Source organism: Oryctolagus cuniculus, chromosome X (genome assembly GCF_051225735.1).
Source record: "Oryctolagus cuniculus isolate XC-2025 breed Fujian yellow rabbit chromosome X, ASM5122573v1, whole genome shotgun sequence".
Taxonomy (NCBI): domain Eukaryota; kingdom Metazoa; phylum Chordata; class Mammalia; order Lagomorpha; family Leporidae; genus Oryctolagus; species Oryctolagus cuniculus.
In genome coordinates this window covers 20,593,185-20,604,713 of record NC_142888.1, presented here as the reverse complement: position 1 = coordinate 20,604,713, position 11,529 = coordinate 20,593,185, and the positions used below count along the sequence as shown (strand labels likewise).

The following is an 11,529-nucleotide window of genomic DNA, read 5'->3' as shown; positions in this document are numbered from 1 at the left end:
TTCTCAAAAGACCTGGTATCACAGACTATGCTTGGACACAACTGGCAATAGACCTACCTCACTTGTTTCATAACAAGGGTACTTCAACACCTCTTGAACTCCATTCTTTATACATTTCAGCAAGTGGTTCCTTAATTAAATACCATTGGGTTATCCTTCTCAAGTACCCTTTTGGCCAAGACCCTAATTGGAACATTGGTAATGGGTAATGGAAGAAACTTTAACTTACTATATACCATTTTCCTGTATATAGGATATTTATACAACTTAAATTGAGCAATAAACATATTAGTTATGGTAACTTTGAAATAAATATTATGTTGTTGAAAATATTTCTGATATTGAAAACTTGAGACTTAATGGGTTAAGGCAGTATGAGGGGGTGAATAAACTGCTGGGAATAGGGAGAAAAATAGAAAGTTTTTAAGGCTTTTTGCTCCATGCTGGGCATGTAACACCACTTCTTTATGTAAATAACTCTAATAAACTCTTAAATTCTTCTTAATTATTTCTGTTTGGTTGCTGTCTCTGCATGCAGAGAAAATAGGTAGGACAGGACCGTGAAGTATCTGAGATTTACATGACTAGGTATGACTATTAAGAGTTATCTGGAATTGATTATATTATGATAAGACATTTTTCTGATGGAAAGGGAACATCCCAACCCAATGTACCTGCTAAGCTTCAAACAAAATTCAGTGACTCACCATGTTGTGGAATTGGTGTTTATTCTCAGATAGAACATTTTTTATTTTTAATATTTACTTTTATTTTGAATCAGAAATTTAGGAAAGTACAACCATTCTTTCAGGAACCAATAATTCAGTTCAGGTTGTTTCTTTATGTATGTGGAACTCCAAAAGTGGACGTAAATCAAATAAATGTTGTTTGTCAATCTGTGTAACAATTTATATAGCTAAGAGTTCAGATATCAATGAGAATTCTCTTTGTTATCAGAATCTGTTACTTCCTGGCGACAAATAGGACAGGTAGTGTTTTCAGACAGCCAACGATCAATGCAGTGGGCATGATATTCGTGGAAGCAGGGTAGTACTCGAATCGTGTTGCCTTTTGTAAATTTTGTAATGCAAATGATACAGGATTTCGATGTATCATCCTTGCAAGAAGATGTTACTGTTAAGTTGTTAATCTGTTGTTTAGTAAGTCCTGTAGATTGGTCATGATTATCTTCATGATCATCTTCATGTACGAGGAAATGCTGAAATACATCAGGGAAGGACAAAGAGTCACTTTCATCAGATGCTACTAAGTTTCTAAGTAGATTTTCTTGATTGGTCATTGATGATGAATCTGATGATGAGTTTTCTTCATTACTGCCTTCAAACAGCACTGAACTACTTTCTGAGTTTTCGGTACTGGAACTTCGAGTTCCAGTACTTTCAGAATTGGAACTAGATATAAGACTGGAGAAAGAACTAGACAGATAGGGAGGGCTTGAACTGTAATATAGCATTAAACTTGAACATGAATCAAAGCTTGAATTAGAATCACAACTGCTACCATCCTCAGAATCACTGCTTCCAGTCTGTGACCATCCCATTTCCGTGTTTTGACTTGATGAGACACTAGGCTCAAAGTCGCTATCACTGGGCAAAAAATTACTCAACTCACCAAATTCCGTCTCTAACTGCCTAAATCTTCTTGGAGCTGTAACAAATGCTGTATCATTTAAACTATTAGTTAAAGCTCTATGGAAAGGAATTATAGTACTGGAAGAAGGTCTCACTCTTCCATGCTCAGAACATGAACACATATTTTTGACTCTTCCTTGGTCACTTTCAGTGACAGTGTTGTTTGGTATCTCAGATGTTAACCGAGTTCTGCTATCTATGCCATCTCTTGCTGAAAATTCTTCAGGATGAAGTCTTCTTGCTTCATGATCAAAAAGTGTGGTTGGACTGTTTGATCTCAATCCTCCAACCTCATCATTGCCTATTGTGTCTGCAGACCATTCTCCTTGAGAGGCACTTCTTGTTCCAGAAGCTGCAAAACGATGGCTACTTTGCAAATTAGGTCTAGTTAATTGTTGCCTCAACAGCTCACGTTGATGAAATCTTGCAAATACCTCAAACTCATTCATCACAGGCAGTTCAAAAATTTCAGGTGCTATATTATGATGTAATCTTAGTAAAAGTTCATTGTACCTATGGTCAGGTGACTGAGTTTCAACTCTGGCTCTTGTCCTCTGACAGTCAGGGCTCCTGCTTCTTGCTCTTCTTTGACTTCTGTTAGATAGGACTTCTGTTAATTTATCAGTTGTACTTTGTTGTGATCTAGATGGGCTTGCAAATCTTAGCTCAGATGGTGGGCTTTCCATTTGCCTTTGACTATTTTCTGTATTTTGCCCCCTTGGAAGTCTTTCAAATGGTGCATATTCATTATCTGGATTTGGGCTCCCATTATTAACGTTGAAATTCATCCCTACACTGCAATTGAAATCACTACTGCTTGTATTACTCTGATTTTCTGTTGTCCAAAATTGATTTTCTCCTTGACAGCTCTCTGCCATATTTTCAGTTTGTTCACAACAGGAAAGCCATTTTGATATAGACTCACGACTAGAAACTTCATCCAAAGAGTTTTCTCTACCTGTTACCAAAAGAGCGGAGGAATAATAAAAGAACTACCAAACTGAACCATCATAAAATAGTGCCCTGGAACTTTGTTTCAAAGATAGCAAAAAAATGAGAACTTACAGATTCAGATATTTTAAGCAGATTTTGCATTTATAGAGTTAATATTTCTGTAAACTAAACAATTCAAATTTAAAATAAAGGCAGGACAATTTCAATTCCACCTGGAAAGAGTGATATAACACTAAATAAATTTAAGAAATTGTTTCTATAAAAGTAATCTGGAAGAAATCTATTTTCAGTATTTCATCATATATGCAGATTCACATATCACTGAGGAAGACATGTCAAATGACACATTTTGCCTGGGTTTAAGTCTTGGCTCCAATTCTGATCCAGCTTCCTGCTAATCTGCAACCTGGGAGGCAGCAGATGATGGATTAAGTCCTTGGGTACTTGCTACCTATGTGGCAGACCTAGATTGAATTCTATGCTCCCAGCTTCATTCTGGCTTAGCCTTGGCTGTTTTGATCACTTATGGAGTAAACCAGAAGACAGAAGATCTCTCTGTGTCTGCCTCTGTCTCTCTTTTAAATAAGTAAAATATATAAAAGCAAAAATTCTAAAATGACGATTTTCAATCCAATGTGAATATTAAGTTACTAATAAAATCAAGGTAAACACCAATTATAAGATTCAGTGTTAGTATTTTAGCTCAAATTATATTATTGCCCAGTTTTTATTAGTCTATAACATTGCTTATTCTAGGCTCTGGACTGATGGGCTTTTAATAAAGCAAGAGAACTTCAAAAAGTTCATGGAAATATACATTATCCTTTAATATATCTTTTAATTCAACTTTTCCAATGAACATTTAGGCATCCTTATACATGTTTTTTTTAAAATATGACTATTTAAATTCATAAACAATTTATTCATTTGCGTGTGGTGGGAGAGGGAAAGGGAGAGGAAGAGGGAGAGGGAGAGGGAGAGAGGGAGAGAGAGAGAGAGAGAGAGACTCCTATCCTCTGGTTTACTCCTCAAATGCATGCAATGGTGGGGTGGAATGGCTGAAATTGGGACCTGGGAACTCAATCCAGGTCTCCCATGTGGATGGCAAGAACATAATTACTTGAGGCATAAAGACTGCCTCTCAGGCTCTTCATTAACAGGAAGCTGGAAGCTGGAGCCAGAGGTGAACATCAAGGACAGGCATTCGGATATGGGATGCAAGTGTCCCAACCTGTGGCTTAGCTGATAGTCCAATTTTGCCCATTTCTGAAATATAAGACTATTGAATTATTACCAAAGTACAAGCAAAGTCTAGAGACTTAAAATAATTTAAATACTATTTAAAGTTATCAAGATTTTAAATTGATGTGAAATTGAAGATGAGAACAAATGAATAAGCTAAATTTAGTGTAGTACATATAAGGGGCCATATTTAAGAACAAAACTGTTGGGATCAGTTCCAAGATGGCAGAGTAGGGAGAGAGCTTACTGCTCTAGCCCAAAAGAAGATAGTTTAAAAACAGTGGAGATGCTGTAATGTCAGGGAAGAGTTAGGGAAAAAACGGTAGAGGAAATCCTACCAAAATTAGAGGGACATGGTGGACCTATGTGGAGGGTGTGGGTGCCCATGGCTTGGGACTCCAACAGCTGAGAGCCTATACACAAGTACTATAAAGTGAGGTGAGAGCAGACAAGAGTAGCCAGAGCCACTGGTGAAAAAGTGGCAGGAAGAGAGAATGAAGCTTGAAGCCCCACTGGGGAAAGTGTACCAGCCAAATTAGAGAAGAGAAAAAAATTCAAAAAGACGATACAGACAGTTGTCTCCCAGATCACCTCACAAAAGCATACAAGCCAATAGGGCCAGCACCAGCTCGTGTCTGTGCCCAGCGATCAGCTGAATGAAGACTCCTGACACTGGTGGAGAGAAGTAACAGGGCGCTATGAGCTTGTGACTCTGTGAAGCTTCTGAACCGAAACTGTGGAAAAAAAAAAAAACCTGAGAGTGTGTGGGAGAACTCATAGTGTGGCTGGGACTTTGAGCAGTCTCAGTGGGAGATGCCACAAGCTTGGGGGTTCCCAGTTACCTGGTGAGAGACACTGCTGAGGAATCTGAATTTACACTAAGGACTACACAGAGCCTTTGGTCCTTGGAACAGAGCAGACGAATATTATACTCAGTGGGGCTAGTGCTCAGGCACTGGTCTCCATCAAGGAGAAGATCCCAGCTGAGCAGAATATGCTTCCCTACTGATTAAAAAAAAAGAGAGGATTTACCATGGCAAACCTGGGTGTCTCCATTCACCTTAGGCACACCCTTACACTGGAGAACTGAACAGAGCTCTCTCACCACACCCACTACAAACCTCTAGAGATTCACTGAAAGAAGACAGTCCACTAATTTACAGAGTCACAGTACAATGATAAAAGCTACCACAGTGGGAAAAAAAAAGAAACCAACGAGTATCTCCAAAAATGCTGAAAAACGAATGCAACAATCCAAGAAACAAAAATAAGAAAGACAACATGATGCTCTCAAAAGAACATGACACTTAAGTGCTAGATTATGAAGATGATGAGATAGAAAAATGCAAGAAATGGAATTCAGAAAATTGATCATAAGATTACATAGATCAAAAGCAAACACATGAACTACTACTGAAATCATGCAGGACATGAAAGAAAATCTCTCCCATGAAATTGAAATCTTAAGTAGGAATCAAAATGAAATGAAGAATTCAATAGAACATGAAATTGAGATATTATAGAGAAATCAAAATGAAATGAAAAATTCAACAAAAGAAATAAAAAATGCAGTGGAGAGGCTTAAAAAGAAAATCAGTGAGGTAGAAGAGAGAATATTGGACTTAGAAGACAGAGCACAGGAAATTATACAGTCAAACCAAAGACAAGAAGAGGAAATTAGAAATCTAAAAACAATAATGGAAACCTACAGGAGACTATTAAAAAAAAACCAACATTCAGGTTCTAGGAGTTCCTGAAGGCATGGATAGAGAGAAAGGATTGGAAGGCATTTTTAGTGAAATACTAGCAGAAAACTTCCCAGGTTTGGAGATGTCCAAGTACAGGAAGCACACAGAACTCACAGTAGATATACCAGAAAAGATCCTTGCCACGACACATTGTAACCAAACTCATCACAGTGAAAAATAAAGAAAATATTTTAAAATGTGCAAGAGAGAAGTGTCAGATTACTTTCAGAGGATCTCCAATTAGACTCACAGCAGACTTTTCATCAGAAACCCTGCAGGTCAGGAGAGAATGGCAAGATGCAACCATAACACTAAGAGAAAGAGCTGTCATCTCAGAATATTATACCCTGCAAACCTCTCATTTGTGATGAAGGTGAATTAAAGACCTTTCATAACAAACAAAAAATTTAGATAATTTGTCATTACTCATCCAGACATGCAAAAGATGCTTAAAGATGTGTTACACACAGAAACACAAAAACATAGTCATCATTACGAAAGAAGGTAAAGGAAGAAAATCTCTCAGTAAAAGATCAAAGGAAGTTCAAAGTATAAAGTAGGAATATTTTTGGAAAATTGGCAGGACAAATTCATTACTTATCAATACTCACATAAAATGTAAATAGTCTCAACTTTCCAGTTAAAAGGCACAGATTGACTGAATGGAATAAAAAACAAAACCCATCTATTTGCTGTTTACAAGAAACACATCTTTCCAACAAAGCTGCGTGTAGACTGAAAGTGAAAGGTTGGAAAAAGATATTCCATGCCAAAAGAAACCAAAGAAGAGCTGGCATAGCCATCTTAATATCAGACGAAATAGATTTTAACACAAAAAAATGTTAAAAGAGACAAAGAAGAGCACTATATAATGATTAAGGGATCAATTCAACAGAGAGATGTAACTATTAAAAACATATATGAACCTAATTACAGGGCACCAGGTTATTTAAAAGATATGTTAGGGACTTAAAGGGAGACTTAAACTCCAATACAACAGTATTGAGGGATTTCAGTACTCCACTTTCAGCAATGGACATATCAACCAGACAGAAAGTTGAAAAGGAAACAGTAGATTTATTGACACCATAGACCAAATAGACATAGCAGATATCTACAAAAATTTTCATCCTACAGTTGCAGAATAAACATTCTTCTCAACAGTGCATGGAACTTTCCCTAGAATTGACCACATACTAGGCCATAAAGAAAGTCTCAGCAAATTTAAAAAAATCAAAATCATACCACGCGTCTCCATGGACCAGAATGGAATGAAGCTGGAAATCAGCAACTCAGGAATCTCTAGAACATATGCAAACACATGGAGACTGAACAACATACTCCTGAATGAACAGTGGATCATAGAAGAAATCAGAAGCAAATGAAGATAACAACACAATATATCAAAACTTATGGGATACAGCAAAAGCAGTGTTAAGATGAAAGTTTATAGCAATAGGTGCCTACATTAAGAAACTGGAAAGGCACCAAATAAATGAACTATTTATGTACCTCAAGAATTTAGAAAAAAACAACAAAACAAACCAAAAACTAGTAGAAGAAAATAAATAATTAAAATTAGTGAAAAAATCAACAAAATTAAATCCAAAAAAACATTTACAAAAGATCAGCAAAATGAAAAAAATAAAGAAAATTGACACACCATTGGCCCAACTAACCAAAAAAGGAGAGAGAAGACACAAAGCAATAAAATTAGAGATGAAAAAGGAAATGTAACAACAGACACCACAGAAATAAAGGGAGTCATCAGAAATTACTACAAAGAGTTGTATGCCAACAAACTGGGACACATAGAAGAAATGGATAAATTCCTGGACCCATACAACCTACTTAAATTGAACTATGAAGACACAGAAAATATAAACAGACCCATAACCAAGACAGAAATTTAATCAGTAATAACATCCCTCCCAACAAAGAAAAGCCAAGGACTGGATAAATTCGCTGCTTAATTCTATGAGAGATTTAAAGAATGAGTAACTCCAATTCTTCTCAAGCTATTCAAAACAACTGAAAGAAAGGGAATCATCCCAAATCACAAATTCTTTCTACAAAGCCAGCATCACCTTAGTTACTAAACCTGAAAAAGAGGCAACAGAGAAAGAGAATTACAGACAATTTCCATGATGAAAAATCCTCAACAAAATTCTAGACAATAGAATCCAGCAACACATCAGAAAGATCATCCACCCAAACCAAGTGGGATTTATCCCTAGTATGCAGGGATGGTTAAACATTAGCAAATGAATCAATGTGATACACCACATTAACAAACTGCAGAAGAAAAACCATAGAATTATCTCAATAGATGCAGAGAAGCATTTGATAAAATACAACAGCTTTTCATGATGAAAACTCTAACAAAATTCGGTATAGAGGGAACATTCCTCAACACAATCAAGGCAATTTATGACAAACCCACACCCAGCATCCTACTGAATGGGGAAAAGTTGGAAGTTTTCCCACTGAGATCTTGTACCAGACAGGGATACCCACTCTCACCATTACTATTCAATATAGTACTGGAAGTTTTAGCCATAGACATTAGGCAAGAAAAAGAAATCAAATGATACAAATAGGGAAGGAAGAAGTCAAAAATCTCTCTTTGCAGATGATATGATTTTTTTTATTTTATTAGACAGGCAGAGTTAGACAGTGTGTGTGTGTGTGTGTGTGTGAGAGAGAGAGAGAGAGAGAGAGAGAAAGGTCTTCCTTCCATTGGTCCACCGCCCCCCACAAATGGCCGCTATGGCTAGCACGCTGTGCTGATCCAAAGCCAGGAGCCAGGTGCTTTTCCTGGTCTCTCATGCGGATGCAGGCACCCAAGTCCATGGGCCATCTTCCACTGCCTTCCCAGGCCACAGCAGAGAGCTGGAATGGAAGAGGAGCAACTGGGACTAGAACCTGGTGCCTATATTGAATGCTGGCGCCACAGGCAGAGGATTAACAAAGTGAGCCATGGTGCTGGCCCCGATATGATTCTTTACTTAGGGGATCCAAATAACTCCACTAAGAGGCTATTGGAACTCATAGAAGAGTTTTGTAAAGTAGCAGGATATAAAATCAATGCACAAAAATCAACAGCCTTTGTATACACAGGCAATGCCATGGCTGAAAAAGAATTGCTAAGATCAATCCCATTCACAATAGCAGCAAAAACAATCAAATACCTTGGAATAAACTTAACCAAGGATGTCAAAGATCTCTATGATGAGAATTACAAAACTTTAAAGAAATAGAAGAAGATAACAAAAAAATTGAAAAATCTTCCAAGTTCATAGATTGGAAGAATCGATATCATCAAAATGTCCATTCTTCTGAAAACAATTTACAGATTCAATGTAATATCAGTCAAAATACCAAAGACATTCTTCTCAGATCTAGAAAAAAAAGTGATGCTGAAATTCATATGGAGGAACAGGAGACCTCGAATAGCTAAAGCAATCTTATACAACAAAAACAGAGCCAGAGGCATCACAATACCAGATTTCAAGACATACTACAGGGCAGTTATAATCAAAACAGCCTGGTACTGGTATAAAAAAAGATGGTTAGCAAATGGAACAGAATAGAAACACCAGAAATCAATCCAAACATCTACAGCCAACTCATATTTGATCAAGGGGTTAAACCAATTCCTGGAGCAAGGACAGTCTATTCAACAATTGATGCTGGGAAAACCGGATTTCCACAGGCAGAAGCATGAAGCAAGACCCCTACCTTAAACCCTAAACAAAAATCCTCTCAGCATGGATTAAAGATCTATACCTACAACCTGACACCATCAAATTATTAGAGAACATTGGAGAAATCCTACAAGATATTGGCACAGGCAAAGACTTCTTGGAAAAGACTCCAGAGGCACAAGAAGCCAAAGCCAAAATTAACCACTGGGATTACATCAAATTGAGAAGTCTCTGTACTGCAAAAGAAACAGTCAGGAAAGTGAGGAGGCAACTGACAGAATGGGAGAAAATATTTGCAAATTATGCAACTAATAAAGGATTAATAACCAGAATCTACGGAGAGATCAAGAAATCTACAAAGAGATCTAGAAACTCCACCACAACAAAACAAGCAACCTATTTAAGAGATGGCCCAAGAACCTAAGCAGACGTTTTTTTTAAAGAGGAATTCCAAAAAGCCAACAGACACATGAAAAAATGTTCAGGATCACTAGCCATCAGGGAAATGAAAATCAAAACCACACCTCACCCCCATTATAATGGCTTTCATATAGAAATTAACTTCAAGATATCGGCACAGGCAAAGAGCTTCTGGAAAAGACCCGGGAGGCACAGGCAGTCAAAGCCAAAATTAACTATTGGGATTGCATCAAATTGAGAAGTTTCTGTACTGCAAAAGAAACAGTCAGGAGAGTGAAGAGACAACCAACAGAATGGGAAAAAATATTTGCAAACTATGCAACAGATTAATAACCAGAATCTACAAAGAGATCAAGAAACTCCACAAAAACAAAACCAACAACCCACTTAAGAGATGGGCCAAGGACCTCAATAGACATTTTTCAAAAGAGGAAATCCAAATGGCCAACAGGCACATGAAAAAATGTTCAAGGTCGCTAGCAATCAGGGAAATGCAAATCAAAACCACAATGAGGTTTCACCTCACCCCGGTTAGAATGGCTCACATTCAGAAATCTACCAACAACAGATGCTGGCGAGGATGTGGGGAAAAAGGGACACTAACCCACTGTTGGTGGGAATGCAAACTGGTAAAGCCACTATGGAAGTCAGTCTGGAGATTCCTCAGAAACCTGAATATAACCCTACCATTCAACCCAGCCATCCCACTCCTTGGAATTTACCCAAAGGAATTTAAATTGGCAAACAAAAAAGTGGTCTGCAGCCTAATGTTTATTGCAGCTCAATTCACAATAGCTAAGACCTGGAACCAACCTAAATGCCCATCAACGGTAGACTGGATAAAGAAATTATGGGATATGTACTCTTTAGAATACTATACCGCAGTAAGAAACAACGAAATCCAGTCATTTGCAACAAAATGGAGGAATCTGGAACACATCATGCTGAGTGAAATAAGCCAGTCCCAAAGGGACAAATACCATATGTTCTCCCTGATCGGTGACAACTGACTGAACACCAAAAAGGAAACCTCCTGAAGTGAAATGGACACTATGGGAAACGGTGACTTGATCAGCATAGCCCTGACTGTTAATGAACAACTTAATACATTATCCCTCTTAGTAGTTTTTTTGTCTGTTCTACTTAATATGACTGGTTTAATTCTGTAATTAATACACAGTTATTCTTAAGTGTTAAAAATTAACTGAAATGTGATCCCTGTTAAACATAAGAGTGGGAATAAGAGAGGGAAGAGATGTATAATTTGGGACATGCTCAAGCTGACTTGCCCCAAATGGTAGAGTTAAAAACATACCAGGGGATTCCAATTCAATCCCATCAGGGTGGCATGTACCAATGCCATCTCACTATTCCAAGTGATCAATTTCAGTTCACAATTGATCATAATGAAAGGACTAAGAGTCAAAGGGAGCACATAAACAAGTCTAGTACCTGCTAACACTAACCGATGGAATAAATAAAGGGGCGAGTGATCCAACATGGGAAGTGAGATACTCAGCAGACTCATAGAATGGCAGATGTCCTAAATAGCACTCTGGCCTCAGAATCAGCCCTAAAGGCATTCGGATCTGGCTGAAAAGCCCATGAGAGTATTTCAGGTATGGAAAGCCAAGACACTCTGGGAAAAGATCTCTGCGAGTGAGATCCCAGTGGAAAGAACAGGTCTTCAAAGAAGGAGGTACCTTTCTCTGAAGGGAGGAGAGAACCTCCACTTTGACTATGACCTTGTCTAAACAAGATAAGAGTCAGAGAACTCAGAGGGCTTCCATAGCCTTGGAAACTCAT

General features: G+C 37.7%; 1 protein-coding gene across 1 annotated transcript in view; it reads right to left on the bottom strand.

Annotated features, from left to right (window-relative positions):
- Positions 1–867: 867 nt before the first annotated feature.
- The window catches only part of LOC100357520 (E3 ubiquitin-protein ligase RLIM), a 45,204-nt gene continuing 34,542 nt past the window's right edge, over positions 868–11,529 (bottom strand). Inside the window, exon 4 of the mRNA XM_089324689.1 lies at positions 868–2,610. Within this exon, the coding sequence (XP_089180815.1) occupies positions 932–2,610 (1,679 nt within the window). The 3' untranslated portion in view covers positions 868–931. The remainder of the gene's footprint in view (positions 2,611–11,529) is intronic.